The sequence below is a fragment of the Amia ocellicauda genome, chromosome 15 (assembly GCF_036373705.1).
Source record: "Amia ocellicauda isolate fAmiCal2 chromosome 15, fAmiCal2.hap1, whole genome shotgun sequence".
Lineage (NCBI taxonomy): Eukaryota > Metazoa > Chordata > Actinopteri > Amiiformes > Amiidae > Amia > Amia ocellicauda.
Genome location: NC_089864.1, coordinates 23,337,319 through 23,354,533, shown reverse-complemented (window position 1 = coordinate 23,354,533; position 17,215 = coordinate 23,337,319). Strand labels below are relative to the sequence as shown.

Genomic DNA, 17,215 nt, shown 5'->3' with positions numbered 1-17,215 from the left:
TTAACAAAAAAAGAAAAAAAAAGAAAAAAAAAACGTGATCGCTTCTGTATCATTTTGGCTGGAAAAACTACGTTTCTCTAGCCTGTAGTCTATAAATACAATCGGCCATTAAAAAAAAGGGATATTTTTTTTTTTATTAAAAATCACTTACTCAATCACTGTTGCAACTGCAGCAAACACATCCTCCGCTGTCCCTCCAGAAAGCACTGGAAGGTCAAGGATCCTGGTGTTTGTTCCTGACTCCAGGTTGAAGAGCCGAACCAGCACCACAAGGCGTTTATCATAGTTCTTGTTGTTAGTTTCATTGATGAGTAATGAAAACGGTACATTTCTGCAGCTTTCAAGAATAGGAGTTGTTAGCTCTGTCGAGAGGCACCTTTTGACAATGTGGGTGGCCTTGGTTCGTTTGCAGGCGAAGGCAGTGGCAGATTTTGAGTCAGGAAACATTTTCCTGACTAAATCAGTGAAATGGTCAGCGGTGGTCGATGGCAAATTATGATCCGCCAAAAATTTGCAAAAAAGTACCTCGGCCTCTGTCACACATCGGTCGAAATTCGTCTTCTTGTTTTGCTGTCGAAATTGCTGATCGATGGGTATATGCTGCTTCGATTTTTGCACTGCACTCTTGTGTGTTTCCGTTTGAAAATGTCTCACAACGTCGAATCGGCCAGATGCTGAAACTTTCACAGACTTCCTACATGCTTCTCTTCCTTCTTCTGAACTAGTGATCATCTTCTGGAACTCCTTGTCAGTCTCCCATTCAGGTTGAAAAAAGTAGATTTTGGGCTTTTTTGTTGGAAGTTTCGATGGCATTTTCACGTCTAGTTTTCTCTACTGAATCTGTGAAATGAAAAGGTTGATCCATGCTGAGGATATGCGCATGCATGCAGCCCTCTACTTCCGCCCGATCAGTTACCGCGAGATTCATTTTCTGCCAGTTTGTTCTCAAATGAACCTTTGCGATGTATTTATTTTTAATTTCCTTTTTTTTTTTAACGTAAGACCTTTAGCATACGCCGTGAGACTTGAAAATCGCGAAAAACGTTACAGGTATGAATTGGGGTGTCCTAGTATAGGAGATAAAATCAAATGAGATTTGAGATCTTCAAAATCTTCCTAACAAGCAGGAGTCCACTGAAAACTGACACCTTTTATTTTTAAACCTGTTATGAAGTCCCTTGGTCTAGGATCTAGGGGTAGAAAATGTGTGTGGGGGGGGGGGTGGCGCAACATGACACGCTTGCACACATGACTGGGGAAAGTGTGGTGAGAGGAGCGAGCAGTGGGGAGACAGATGGGGCCACAGACAATGTCGTAAAATAATTAATTTTTTTGTTGTCCCAACAATAACTTAAAACCAGGGCATAACAAATACCCCAGATAAAACACAATAAATAACAAATACACAGAACTAAAGGGAGGACGAACACATGGGTGTCAAATCAAATTAATAAACAAAACCCCAACCTATTCAAGCCACTAAGGCAACACCCTCCTAGCCTAGCCCAAAAGTACATGTTGTGGCATGCCGTGATGGACTAGCCTAGTGTGTTGAAACAGAAACCCAATCCTACATGATGCGAAAGCCCTGGGGCATCTTACCTACCTACCTCACCCTCTCCAGGCTTATTACAGGGATGAGTGACAGTGAGCTTGAAACAGATAGGTCATACACAAGACAATACAGAAAACCTACAGGTATAGCAACAGCAAATGCACAAAGCACTGAACAGCACAGACAACACATTCAGAATGACAAGCCTTCTGCTGGAAGGAACTGGAGGGGTTAAGCAGTCACGGAGCCTCCTCTGATTGGATGACAAATGACAGCTCGAGAAACAACTGGACCAATGATGAGTGACAAGGGAGGAAACCAGACCTGAGAGAGAGACAGAGGGAGAAACACAGCGCCAACAAGAAAACGACACCACACAGACTGCACAAGTGTGGGGTCGTAACAAAAGCATTCAAAGGTTCGGCTATAGTGGAAAAATTAGGAATTAATCGACTATACCACCTGGCCATTCCAAGATAGCGCTGTACTGCATTAGGGTTGCTAAATGCTGGAAAAATACAGATGGCCTCCACCTTATCTGCATCCATCTGAACCCCATCAGCACTCACAAGATGTCCCAGAATCTTGATTAAAAGTATGGCAGAACTGGTAGTTCATTAGGTTGAGATTTAAGCCTCTGCCTCCTGTAACTTGGACATCGCCTGCACATCAAGAAAATGCGTGACAGAAGAGGAGTAAATTATAATGTCATGAAGATAAACAAAACAGATCACTCTTTGCAATTCCACCAAAACAGGCTGCATTAAAAGCTGTAACGAAGCAGGAGCATTTTTCAGACCAAATGGCATTATTGTAAATTCATATGAACCAAAAGGAGACACAAAAGCAGTCTTACTTTGGCTTTCAGCATGTACAGTTCATCCGGAAAGTATTCACAGTGCTTCACTTTTTCCACATTTTGTTATGTTACAGCCTTATTCCAAAATTGATTAAATTCATTATTTTCCTCAAAATTCTACAAACAATACCCCATAATGACAACGTGAAAGAAGTTTGTTTGAAATCTTTGCAAATTTCTTAAAAATAAAAAACAAAAAAAGCACATGTACATAAGTATTCACAGCCTTTGCCATGACACTCAAAATTGAGCTCAGGTGCATCCTGTTTCCACTGATCATCCTTGAGATGTTTCTACAACTTGATTGGAGTCCACCTGTGGTAAATTCAGTTGATTGGACATGATTTGGAAAGGCACACACCTGTCTATATAAGGTCCCACAGTTAACAGTGCATGTCAGAGCACAAACCAAGCCATGAAGTCCAAGGAATTGTCTGTAGACCTCCGAGACAGGATTGTATCGAGGCACAGATCTGGGGAAGGGTACAGAAAAATGTCTGCAGCATTGAAGGTCCCAATGAGCACAGTGGCCTCCATCATCCGTAAATGGAAGAAGTTTGGAAGCACCAGGACTCTTCCTAGACCTGGATGCCCGGCCAAACTGAGAAGGGCCTTAGTCAGGGAGGTGACCAAGAACTCTCTGTGGAGAGAGGAGAACCTTCCAGAAGAACAACCATCTCTGCAGCACTCCACCAATCAGGCCTGTATGGTAGAGTGGCCAGACGGAAGCCACTCCTCAGTAAAAGGCACAAGACAGCCCACCTGGAGTTTGCCAAAAGGCACCTGAAGGACTCTCAGACCATGAGAAACAAAATTCTCTGGTCTCATGAAACAAAGATTGAACTCATGTCTGGAGGAATCCAGGCACCGCTCATCACCTGGCCAATAGCATCCCTACAGTGAAGCATGGTGGTGGCAGCATCATGCCGTGGGGATGTTTTTCAGCGGCAGGAACTGAGAGACTAGTCAGGATCGAGGGAAAGATGAATGCAGCAATGTACAGAGACATCCTTGATGAAAACCTGCTCCAGAGCACTCTGGACCTCAGACTGGGGCGAAGGTTCATCTTCCAACAGGACAACGACCCTAAGCACACAGCCAAGATAACAAAGGAGTGGCTACAGGACAACTCTGTGAATGTCCTTGAGTGGCCCAGCTAGAGCCCAGACTTGAACCCGAATGAACATCTCTGGAGAGATCTGAAAGTGGCTGTGCACCGACACTCCCCATCCAACCTGATGGAGCTTGAGAAGTCCTGCAAAGAAGAATGGGAGAAACTGCCTAAAAATAGGTGTGCCAAGCTTGTAGCATCATACTCAAAAAGACTTGAGGCTGTAATTGGTGTCAAAGGTGCTTCAACAAAGTATTGAGCAAAGGCTATGAATACTTATGTACATGTGCTTTTTTCAGTTTTTATTTTTAATAAATTTGCAAAGATTGTTTGTTTGATAAAGTTAAAGTCTATACCTGACATTTTCAGCTTGGACAGATTTTTATTGTTAAGTATGTACACAAGTAGTTACAATTCCAGGTTAAGAGAATGATTCCAGATTATTATCTCTTGGTCCAATGCTTCAGAAGAGACTATCTGAGAAAAGTTTAGGTAATGGGCTTTGTACTCGTTGACTGTAGTATGTAGATAAGTAAGTACATTAAAACAATAAAATATGATTGTACTTTACATATATATACACTCACCTAAAGGATTATTAGGAACACCTGTTCAATTTCTCATTAATGCAATTATCTAACCAACCAATCACATGGCAGTTGCTTCAATGCATTTAGGGGTGTGGTCCTGGTCAAGACAATCTCCTGAACTCCAAACTGAATGTCTGAATGGGAAAGAAAGGTGATTTAAGCAATTTTGAGCGTGGCATGGTTGTTGGTGCCAGACGGGCCGCTCTGAGTATTTCACAATCTGCTCAGTTACTGGGATTTTCACGCACAACCATTTCTAGGGTTTACAAAGAATGGTGTGAAAAGGGAAAAACATCCAGTATGCGGTAGTCCTGTGGGCGAAAATGCCTTGTTGATGCTAGAGGTCAGAGGAGAATGGGCCGACTGATTCAAGCTGATAGAAGAGCAACTTTGACTGAAATAACCACTCGTTACAACCGACGTATGCAGCAAAGCATTTGTGAAGCCACAACACGTACAACCTTGAGGCGGATGGGCTACAACAGCAGAAGACCCCACCGGGTACCACTCATCTCCACTACAAATAGGAAAAAGAGGCTACAATTTGCACAAGCTCACCAAAATTGGACAGTTGAAGACTGGAAAAATGTTGCCTGATCTGATGAGTCTCGATTTCTGTTGAGTCATTCAGATGGTAGAGTCAGAATTTGGCGTAAACAGAATGAGAACATGGATCCATCATGCCTTGTTACCACTGTGCAGGCTGGTGGTGGTGGTGTAATGGTGTGGGGGATGTTTTCTTGGCACACTTTAGGCCCTTTAGTGCCAATTGGGCATCGTTTAAATGCCACAGCCTACCTGAGCATTGTTTCTGACCATGTCCATCCCTTTATGACCACCATGTACCCATCCTCTGATGGCTACTTCCAGCAGGATAATGCACCATGTCACAAAGGTCGAATCATTTCAAATTGATTTCTTGAACATGACAATGAGTTCACTGTACTAAACTGGCCCCCACAGTCACCAGATCTCAACCCAATAGAGCATCTTTGGGATGTGGTGGAACGGGAGCTTCGTGCCCTGGATGTGCATCCCACAAATCTCCATCAACTGCAAGATGCTATCCTATCAATATGGGCCAACATTTCTAAAGAATGCTTTCAGCACCTTGTTGAATCAATGCCATGTAGAATTAAGGCGAAAGGGGGTCAAACACAGTATTAGTATGGTGTTCCTAATAATCCTTTAGGTGAGTGTATATATATATATATATATATATATATATATATATATATATACACCGATCAGCCATAACATTATGACCACTGACAGGTGAAGTGAATAACACTGATAATCTCGTTATCATGGCACCATCAGTGGGTGGGATATATTAGGCAGCAAGTGAACATTTTGTCCTCAAAGTTGATGTGTTAGAAGCAGGAAAAATGGGCAAGCGTAAGGATCTGAGCGACTTTGACAAGGGCCAAATTGTGATGGCTGACCACTGGGTCACCGCAGACCAGTCAGGGTGCCCATGCTGACCCCTGTCCACTGCTGAAAGCACCTACAATGAGCACGTGAGCATCAGAACTGGACCACGGAGCAATGGAAGAAGGTGGCCTGGACTGATGAATCACGTTTTCTTTTACATCACATGGATGGCCGGGTGCGTGTGTGTCGCTTCCCTGGAGAACACATGGCACCAGGATGCACTATGGGAAGAAGGGAAGCCAGCGGTGGCAGTGTGATGCTTTGGGCAATGTTCTGCTGGGAAACCTTGGGTCCTGCCATTCATGTGGATGTTACTTTGACACGTACCACCTACCTAAGCATTGTTGCAGACCATGTACACCCTTTCATGGACACGGTATTCCCTGATGGCATTGGCTTCTTTCAGCAGGATAATGCGCTCTGCCACAAAGCAAAAATGGTTCAGGAATGGTTTGAGGAACACAACAATGAGTTCAAGGTGTTGACTTGGACTCCAACTCTGTGGGATGTGCTAAACAAACATGTCAGATCCATGGAGGCCCCACCTCTCAACTTACAGGACTTAAAGGATCTGCTGCTAATGTCTTGGTGCCAGATACCACAGCACACCTTCAGAGGTCTAGTGGAGTCCATGCCTCGACGGGTCAGGGCTGTTTTGGCGGCAAAAGGGGGACCTACACAATATTAGGCAGGTGGTCATAATGTTATGGCTGATCGGTACATATATATATATATATATATATATATATTAATTTGATAAACATTGTGAACTCAAAACAGCCACCTGACAGGTGCAGATGCCCAGATAGGTAAACAGAGGTGAGGATCCAGTTGTGGATTCTGGAGGACTGAAAAAGGAGTGGAAATCCAAGTAACAGTGCAAGAAGTGCAATGCAAAAGGCATAGTCATGTAAACAAGCAGTAGGTCAATCAATTGGTCAAACTCAGAAGGCAAGGCAAACCAAAAAACACGATGGGGATGAGGCTGCGGTCAATGCACAGGATTTCAGGAAGCAGCTTAATTAAAGCACTTCGTAAGATGCAAGAGAGACAAAACAATTCTTCTGTTTGTGGAAACAAAGGGCTATAAATAGTGAACAGTTTAAATGAGGATCAGGTGTGGTAATTACTTAATGGGCTGATAATGAGTGTAATAATCACATTAGAAGGGAATAGACAACTGTGGTAAGAGCAACATCTAATGGTGAACTTGAAAGGGAGATGAACCTAGGATGTGACACCACCCAAATTACTTTTCATCAGATCACTGCTATTCCTTATATATATATATATATATATATATATATATATATATATATATATTACATTGGAGTAGCCTTTGAAGTGGCCATGGCTCTTGATTAATCAGCTGTGACCAACTGAAGGATTGCAGGAGACCAGCCTTGTTGTCAGCCTTATTCAGGTGATTGATTATTTTGCGATACAAAAAATAAATAATAATAATAATGCTGGCGAGTCCCTTTCTGTCACTTTGCCTTCAGTGTCATACAACTAGTTCTTACTTCAACATGTGGGTCACTATCCAGAGAGTTTTATTCATTTTAACTATTGTGATTTTACTCTGATCAGATGTTTAATTCGTCCTTTTACTGATCTGCATGAATGAATAGGGAATACTGGTTCCCAAACCAAATTCCTTGCCTAGCATAGAATTGTTTCTGATGTAATCAGAAGAGGTTTTTTTAAAATTCACATATCCAAAACAAAGCCTAACTGAATCTTACACGTAAATATTATTTGTAAACTTTTTTAAGAAGACATTTTGTTGGTTTATTAGAGAATCAATTAAGTGAAAAGCAGTAATGTATTGCTAATATGCATTTTAATGTATTGTTTTTGGTACTTAGTATATATGTGCACTTCTGACATAAAAGATTTGTTTATTTGGCAAAGAATAACCCAAATATTAGTACTGATCTGTAGGAGTGATGAGCAGGTGCCATATGAGTTAAATATATAAGTAATCTGGAAATGAAAGTAAGTGAAACAGAGTATTTTCTAAAAATATTGCCCATTTTCTCTAAATCGTATCAAACATCCTGCAACCTTGTACTATTGGAGAACATATGATTATCAAAGAATTATATTAAAAATATTGATAATTGTCATGCAATATATGTATTATTAAATTAAACGTATTAGGTATTATAAGTCCAAAAGTTGTATTACAGTATGTTTGTATTAATATTCATTTTACATTAAACCATATTCATATTATATTTATTTCACTTTTAGGGTTTCAAAATGTCTTCCATTTACTTATAGGTAACAGTACAGACAATACATAAAGTGGGGATCCTAAAGGATTTTAAAGGATCCTACAGGATTCTGTCAAGATTTTAAATTGTGAATCCAAGGAACCAGGGTGTTGTGGGAGGGTTGTCTGAATGCTGTTATATTTTGTAAGTCGCCCTGGACAAGGGCATCTGCTAAGAAATAAATAAATAAATAAATAAATAAATAATAATAATAATAATAATAATAATAATAATAATAATAATAATAATAATAATAATAATAATGTATACTTACATAAGTACTTAACTACTAATTACTTACATAACATATTTAAGGTGACTGAATTATATTTTATTACGCTAATTCCTTTGCCTTGTTCTTCAAGGTTCTTTATCTTGTATTGCTTATTTTGATCACAAACCTGACAAATCAAATTGTGTGTGCTCCTGATAGTTCCTAAAATATCATAAATCCTGATGAAGATCATAAACATTATGATTGGTATAAAGATACCAGAACAGGACTTTCACCAGGACCCCGTTCCTGAACAGGATTTTAGGCAGGATCCTGTTCCTGAACAGGATCCTATGGAGATCCTAAAGGATCTAGTAGGATCTTGTAGGATCCTACAGGATCCTGTCAAGATTTCCACCAGGGTTCATACAGGAAAATACAAATGTATTATCTCATCCTATTCACACCATCTATACATACAGATGCTGGTAGATATATTGCCATCCTTCACTGCAAGGTACTAATTCTGTTACAAAATACTATACATTCATCTAATCTTGATAATCTTAAATGGGTGTATGACATTCCATTGATTTTAGTTTAGTTTCTGCTGATACAGAAACCAAGACAAAGGAAAAGGACAGTGCACCAGTCAGTACTTTAGTCAACATGTCGAATGCTGACTTGTCTGCCTGTGTTACAAAGCTTCTCTGTGGTCGCCAAGGATGTTTGATTTACAGGGAAGTTTATAAGGTAGTGTGCCAGACTTTCAGTGTTGCACATCAGCGGCTCTTTGGTATCTTAAGAGATGACAGTAAATTTGTCATACTTCAAGGCAAAGAAGAGAAGATCGCAGGCTGTGATCTGAGCCTTGACAGCACAATCATCGCCAAAACGTCAGTGCGCCTGTGTAAAAGCTACCCGGATTGTGACAATTGCGAGGCTCTTCACTTATGTAAATACTTTATTTGGGGTAACTGCAGATTTGGAAATGGAAGGTAAGTCCATGTAAATACAATACTTTAATCACTTAGAATGTATCATCAGACAATTTTGCTGGCAATCATAGATGCTATTGGAAACATGCTGTTGAAACTTGCCCCAATTGAGAATTGTGTGTAATTTAGCAATGTGCAGCGTAGCCACACATTAAGTAAGTCATAGGGTTGTAAACAGGCACAGCTGCATCCGACAGGTCTATTAGATGATATAGACCAGCATCTAATCAAGATAATATCAATACATACAATTCTATTTACAGCATGTAAGATTATAAAATGTTTAACTGTTAATGGAAACAGGTTCAGATCAGAGAAGGAAATGTGTCATATATAGCGGTGGGAAAATGCAATTTAGCAGATACCTTTATCAAGGACAACTTAGATAGTTTAACATCCACTTATACAATTCATCCTTATTCACATTATGACAAGGGAAACAGCATCACTATACAAATTCTAGAATTACAGTGCATAAAATGGCTTACTAAAAGGTTCAAGAGAAAACTAGGTTGGAGGCCACTGACAGTTATTATTCTGCAGTAGATACTTATTCTGATACTAAACTAACCTTGAAATGAAAGGAATTTTGGGTGTAACTCAAAACATGAGTCAAGAGCCAGTATTCTAGTTGGGGGGAGGGAGGTGTAACATTGTACACAGGTTAAATCAAAGTTATAATTTAGAATTAGATTTCAGCATATTATGTTTGTTGATTTGTTTCTAATGTGTAATACTATATTAGAAAAATTACCATTATATAAACACAATGAAAAAGAACGGCATACCATTTGATTTTTAAAATATTATATTTTTTATATATTTCTGCAGTGGCAAATGCAAACATTCCCACGACATTCATTCAGCCCAGAATTTGGCCATTTTGAGAAAAAATCAGCTGCAGGACCTGGATGAAGTGAAGCTGTTCCAACTACTGCTGCAAAATGACTCTTCCCTTCTGCCTGAGGTGAGACAACCAGGGCTAGGAGTGTGTGGGCTACAGCGGGGGTCTCACACTTCCTGGAGGGCTTGTAGTGTCTTCTGGTTTTCATTCCAGCTGGAGTAAATAAAAGTCTAACCTACCGCAAATACGTACCAAACACACTCACACACAAAAAAATGTAATTATATATCATAACTTAATCTATTCCTTTTGTGTTTATTTCTATGTTCTGTGTTTTTTAACTCAACTTTTACTAATCTTTAAGTACACTTGTAAACAATGACTGTAAATTCGCCTGTATATTATTGTATTCTTTATGGTTTTTAGGGTCTGTTATTGTAAATTGATAGGATTTCTAGGACACCTTTCTTTTGGTAAGGAATCAAACATGTAGAAGCTTCTGATGTGGAAATACTCAAATTTTCAATGTTTATAGAGATGGCGGGTAGTGCAAAGCTTAGCAAAATATTGTACTGATATATTATGAAATAACACTAGTCTTGGTGAATGGCATTTTAGTAATTTCAGCAAGGTTAGAGTACATTTGACAACTTTGGAGCCAAAAGCTTTGTGGACAATGTGGAAATTGTCCATGCTTGTGTACTGGTCACTAAATTACAAAATTCATATTGGTATCTTACCTTCTGCTATAGGTGGTATAGTAGCTCATTGGATTTGACACTCATTTTAAAATATAATTATTTACTTATTGGCAGATGCCCTTATCCAGATGCCCTGATTACATCCTGGCAAGCCGAAGTTGTGCCAACACTTAGTATTCCAGTGAAATGGGCTGCGGCAAAACAAATGTGATGCGCTGAGCTGGACTAGGGCACATGTGCCTGGCCCTTGCTGTAAAGGGGAGAATAAAAGAGTCAGATATGTGTGTATGATTTTAAAAAAACACAATCTAGCCAGTATACCTATACTACATTAAAAGCTCAGTAACTGTTTTTGATATCAGATTCTACAACAGTAAACATATTATTACTGTAAACTTTATAGACTGACACGTTGGTGTCAGTAGGTTATTTTACAGAATTTTCTCAGTGTATCAAGAGTCTTTATATGTACATTATTATTTTCCCGATATAGATCTGCTTCCATTATAATAAAGGCAATGAAGAATATGGATCCTGCAACTACAAAACCAAGTGAGCCAAACTCCATGTTTGCCAGTACTTCTTTCAAGGAGACTGCAAGTTTGGACCTAGTTGTAAGAGGTCTCACAAGTTTGACACAAATGCTACTCAAATATTAGAACGAAGATTCAGTGCGGAGAACATCAGGATTCTTCCTGCCATTTATAAGATGAAGTACATGATTGACAATCCTGCTAAGGGAACAAAAGGTAAGGAGTGGACTGTCGACTTTTCATACATGGAGAAACTTATTTTGTGTGTCATTGATTTCAGTATATGACTAGGTTTTATATATATATATATATATATATATATATATATATATATATATATACTACTCTCTACGGGTGTGTGTTGCTTCTACCAAAACGTGGATGGTCTTGTTTTGATCATTAGACTGTCTGGTTCCAGAATATGTCATAATTTTCAATATTTTCTGAGATTTTGTATTCCTACTCAGACCAAGTATCCCCCGATATTGCTAATATGCATTTATATTTATAATATGGGTATAAAAAACACATTTTTCACATCAGAGAATGCTTCACATTGTTAGATCAGCTTTCATTGGATACCTAACACTTGGCAAACAACACAACAGTGAAGAGTACACATGGGATTAAAGAGAAGCACACAGATTTGGTGCCCTTTTAAGGGTACCAGAGGTCAGCTTATGGTGTGATTGTGAACGGTGAACGCTCAAAAGTAATTGGACAATTGGCTGCTCAGCTATGTCAGCTGTTCCATGGCCAGGTGTGTGCTATTCTATCATTAATTAAATTACAGGTAAGCAGATAGATTTGATTTAAAGTGTGGCATTTGCATTTGAAATCTGTTACTGTGAACACCCTCCAGGAGGTAGGCATATCTGTGTCGAAGTCAACAATCAAGAGAAGACTTCACCAGAGTAAATACAGAGGGATTACCACAAGATGTAAACAGGAAACAGGAAGACCAGATTAGAGTTTGCCAAAAAACATCTAAAGAACCCTGTACAGTTCTGGAACAACATCCTATGGACAGATGAGACAAAGATCTACTTGTACCAGAATGATGGGAAGAGACGAGTATGGGGAAGAGAAGGAACTGCTCATGGACCGAAGCATACTACCTTATCTGTGAAGCATGAGCTTGGCATGGCATGGGCATGCAAGGCTGCCACGGGAACTGGTTCCCTTGTATTTGTTGATAATGTGACTGATGAAAAAAGCAGCAGGATTAATTGTGAAGTGTTTAGCGCTATATTATCTGCTCAGATTCAGCCAAATGCTTCAAAACTCATTGGACGGCGCTTCACAGTGCAGATGGACAATGACCTGAAGCATACTGTGAAAGCAACCCAAGACTAAGGTGAATAAGTGTAATCACCTGACCTGAAACCAATTGAGCAGCATTTCACTTGCTCAAGGCAAAACTGAAGGCAAAACACCCCAAGAACAAGCAGGAACTGAAGACAGCTGCAGTGCAGGCCTGGCAGAGCATCACCAGGGAAGAAACCCAGCATCTGGTGTTGTCTATGGGATCCAGACTTCAGGCAGTCATTGACTGCAAAGGATTTGCAACCAAGTATTGAAACTAACAGTTTAATTAATGATTAGGTTATTTTGTCCAATTATTTTGAACCACATATAAAAATTGGTGTAATTCCTACACTGTTCACCCAATTTGGATGTAACTACCCTCAAATTAAATATGAAAGTCTACACTGAAAGTATCTTGATTGTTTCCTATCAAATCCATTGTGGTGGTGTACAGACCCAAAAGGATGACAATTGTGTCACTGTCCAAATATTTATGGACCTAACTGTATATTTTTGGGAGAAAGGAGACATTCTACAGCGGTTTATTCAAATCAGCATATACATTTAAAGGAAGTAGTTTTAAAAGCCCCCCTGTCCATACCATAAAGCCCAATAGAAGTGACTCCTGTGCAATTTTCAGTCATTCTTAGTGGCAATAAAACAGAACAGACAGAATAAACTAATAATATGCTGTTAGCTTAATCTACTTAGTATACATTAAATCAATACTACAAAATTACAATACCAAGTTTACAATACCAAATATGTGAGTGATTTTTCCAAATTAGCCAAATTGGTCCAACACTCTTACAAGGTTAAACTTTTCTAGATAAAGCTGTCTGTTGATTTAAACTCTTCATTTGTAAATAGTAATAACTGAAAAGAAATCAAAGGAAGTGTCAATGAAGTCCATCAGTGAAGTGGAGATCAATGAAATCTGCTTGTTTTACATCCGGAAACACTGCAGTTTCAACGGTAAGTTCCTACTGTATGGCATAGTGTGTTTGAAGTTTGCAAACCTTGAGTTCCAGGTTTAATTAATCTCCTATGAATAAGTTTGTTACATTTATTAGAGACCTTTGATGGTAAATATTAGTTTAAATATAATACTAATCAGGGGAAGTTACTTTTTCAAATGAATACAATGGTTGTGGAGAGTTTGTATTTAATTGAATAATGAAAATATGAAATGCGGTATTACTGTTAGTGGTAGTAGTGTCAAAGTGCCACTACTGGTACTTTGGCATGTTATACTTCTATTCCCTTCACATTTGCATGCAAACTTACTAACTCAAATCTATAAATATAGTAATAATTAAATGACACAAAGAAACACTGTAAGAATGCAGATGCTCATTTATGTATGCATGTATATGTGCATGTATGCATGTATATGTATTTATTTATGCTTTTAAGAGACTGGATAAATTAAAAAGCAACAAACCAGCACCATTATTTATTAGCCCATAACGTCTTACATGTTGGCATATGGAAAATATCTTAAGAGTTCTGTTGTTTTTGTGCACAATGTAGCAGATCATTTTTCAAAATTTTCCTTCAGATAAGTGTGCTCGAGTTCACTCTCATCTGCCTTATAAATGGGAATTTAAATATGATTTAAAAACGTGGAAAGATATTCCCAACATGGAAGAAATTGAAAAGGCATACTGTAACCCAGAAAACAACACCAGGTGTGTAATTCCTACTAGCTCTACCTTATTATTAAGTCTCGTAAGAAGTACAGTTCATATATAAATACAGTTAATATTTGGCCTCTAGATAATGATGTATAACTTTGAGGAATGTGAAGTTCAGAAACTTGTAGTGATACATAACTATAGACAGGTACTGTATGTAATTAAGTACTCTACATATACCCACTCCAACTTAGTTAATGATTTTGGTTGTGGATTATTAACCCTAAATTGAGTAAGAACCTCAACTCTAGCCAGTGCAACCCATACCTCCACTCATCTCAGCTAAGCTTAGCCAGTGGGAATGCAAGCCTTATACTAATGACAGTTCCTAGATACTAACTGCAGCCCAACACAAAGACTCGCCCTTGACTGTGCAAATCAAGTTTAATGCAAAATGTAAGAAAGGTTTTTGAAAGGTAAAGATTAGTTCCCTTTCAAAGAATGTTCAGTTTCTTTCCACTATGGGGACAAATTATCATCCTTTTTGAAAGGCATTAATGGAATTTCCATGTGTTTACAGTAAGGGACTCGATTTCATCACTATGAAATATGGATCTTCTAACGTCAGACGCCTCTCCACTGCCTCCTCGGTCACCAAACCTCCAAATTTCGTTCTGACCACAAAATGGGTCTGGTACTGGAAGAATGAACACGGGAAGTGGATTGAGTATGGGCACCATGTGAGTCTGAAGGCTCTTACACACAAATTATATTTCCACACAACATTTCAATAACCGTATTGTTCATAAATGCATAAATGTAAAAATACTGGGTCTTCTCTACATAATTATACTGCAGGCAGTACATGTTTGAGAATATTAATTAATTTTTTTGCACTGTAGGCTGATAAGAAATCTGGGGCGTCAATCTCGTCAATCACCTTGGAAAAGGTCTATGCAGAAGGTGCTGACAGCAAGTCTTTCAGCGCCGCTGATCAGCAGTATGTTATATACTTTAAAGGTATAAAACTCTTGTATACCTTGTTTGTTTCTTAAACAATTTATTTTACATTTCCTAAATTTGGGTCCCTATAATCACCACCTTTTGCTTTTAATTTTCTTCTTAAAACTAAAGAGAAACTTGTTTCTGGAGGTTTGCTTCTGTGTTTCAGACATGTATCAGCAGAACCAAAAGCATTATACAAAAAGAGATGTACGAAGGCGGCCAAGATTTGTTTCTGTAGAAGAAGTGAAGAAAAAGCTTGAGACGTATGTACTTTCTGAAATATCTACAAAAGTACATAAAGTATAATGATTAGACATTTTCAGTGCATATGTTTTTTTACACCATAAAACCATAATCCATTCTACATTTAGACATAACATACAAATGTTGGCAATAGGAGTTATTCATCATGAAGCCAACAGCTAGAAAATGTAGAATGGTATTTATCTGTTTTCATATAAAGATAAAGTCCCAGCTTTCTTATTGCATCTTGTTTCTTTTATTTATTTACCAAAAGGGATTCTGAAAAAACAAGTGATCCTGCTTCATCGTTTCCGATTCATTGGGACAAGGGTGTTCTCCCAGAGTTTGGATACATGGTATTCTAAATAGTTTGTTACAGTTGTTAATACTATTATTACATTTTCATACTATTAACTGTTCGTTATTTTTTCATATATATATATATCTGATGTGCCTGAAAAATGCCATAGAATATTTTCTAGATATTTCATTTCAGTCTACTTACGTACTCACTTAAACCCATTGCTCCCAGCGGATTATAGGCCACCAACAACACCTTTCCATAAGGTCAGACTTTTGGCTATCTTATCTAGTTCTCCCCAGTGTTGCCTAAGTAAAGTTAAAGCATCTCACAACTACTTGAGAGTTCAGGAATGTAAAGTGAGTAAAATTAAGGTAAGTTATTCCTTAGCCTGGAAAAAAGGAAGAATTTCAAATTAATGTAAAGTGTTCATTTCTTTTTTAATGGTTTGTCTCTTTACGCACAGCGGATTGCAGTAACTAACACTAAAGATGAATTCAAAACAGTGGAAACTGCCTTTAGGAAGACAATGAATACAAACCAAATCCACAAGATTGAACGGATCCAGAATCCATCTCTCTGGAAGGTGTTCCAGTGGTATGTATACTCCAACAGTATGCATATACAACGTGAGAAGCTGTAACTGTCAATTTTCAAAGTGCTTTAACATTTAAAAGGTATTGAATTACATTTAAATTACATTTTAAACTATTTTAAACTTAGAGTATTTCATTAGAATGTATTTTCAATGATTATAATTTCAGTTGGGTAAGGTTATGGGAGTGGTGAGACCAGCACATCAGTTTAAAAAATATTTGTTGACAAAATGTCCCTCCTTATGTAATTTACCCTAACTTTTTCCTTTAGGCAAAAAGAGCAAATGGAGAAAAGCAAAGAAGGGAAAGAAGTGGATGAGCGCTTCTTGTTCCATGGCACAAAAGCAGAATTGATTGATCCTATTTGTGAACAAAACTTTGACTGGAGAATCTGTGGAGTCAATGGCACATCATATGGAAAAGGTAAGTCTGCTCTATGACAAGCTTGGTCTTTTTTGAAAGCTCAAAAATAATAATTGAGGTACAAAACCAGGCACAAAATAATGGAACCTAAATCTGGACCAAATTAAATGTTGAAGTTTTATGCTCAGTATAATGTAGTTATACTTACTTCTCAGTTTCCTAATCTGTTTATGTGTCCTAGGCTGTAGGTCATGCTAAAGAGGTAAAAGATAAATATATACCACTTTGCACAATTCATCTTATTATTTAGTCTCTGTGAGCTAACAGATTTCTTCATATTTGTAGGAAGTTACTTTGCCAGGGATGCATCCTATTCTAATAAGTACTCCAAAGTTAAAGATGGCCACAAGTACATGTTTTTTGTGAGGGTCCTTGCTGGAGAATTCACCAAAGGACACAGCAACATTGTACGCCCTCCTATATTGTATGACAGCTGTGTCAATTCTACGACGGATCCTACAATTTTTGTCATCTTTGAGAAATACCAGATCTACCCTGAGTACCTCATTGAGTACAGTTAACACAGTACATGTTACTGCGAGATCCAAATAGTACAATACACTCATCATTTGTGAGGAATTGTT

At 38.3% G+C, this 17,215-nt stretch overlaps 1 protein-coding gene across 1 annotated transcript; it reads left to right on the top strand.

Moving 5' to 3' along the window:
* Positions 1–14,002: 14,002 nt before the first annotated feature.
* On the top strand, positions 14,003–17,152 carry LOC136771435 (protein mono-ADP-ribosyltransferase PARP12-like). The gene is made up of 8 exons (XM_066723753.1): positions 14,003–14,117; positions 14,644–14,803; positions 14,966–15,083; positions 15,235–15,331; positions 15,586–15,667; positions 16,079–16,209; positions 16,480–16,631; positions 16,917–17,152. Exons 1-8 carry the CDS (start codon positions 14,071–14,073, stop codon positions 17,150–17,152), a joined length of 1,023 nt encoding a protein of 340 aa, XP_066579850.1. The 5' UTR covers positions 14,003–14,070.
* The last annotated feature ends 63 nt before the right edge of the window (positions 17,153–17,215 follow it).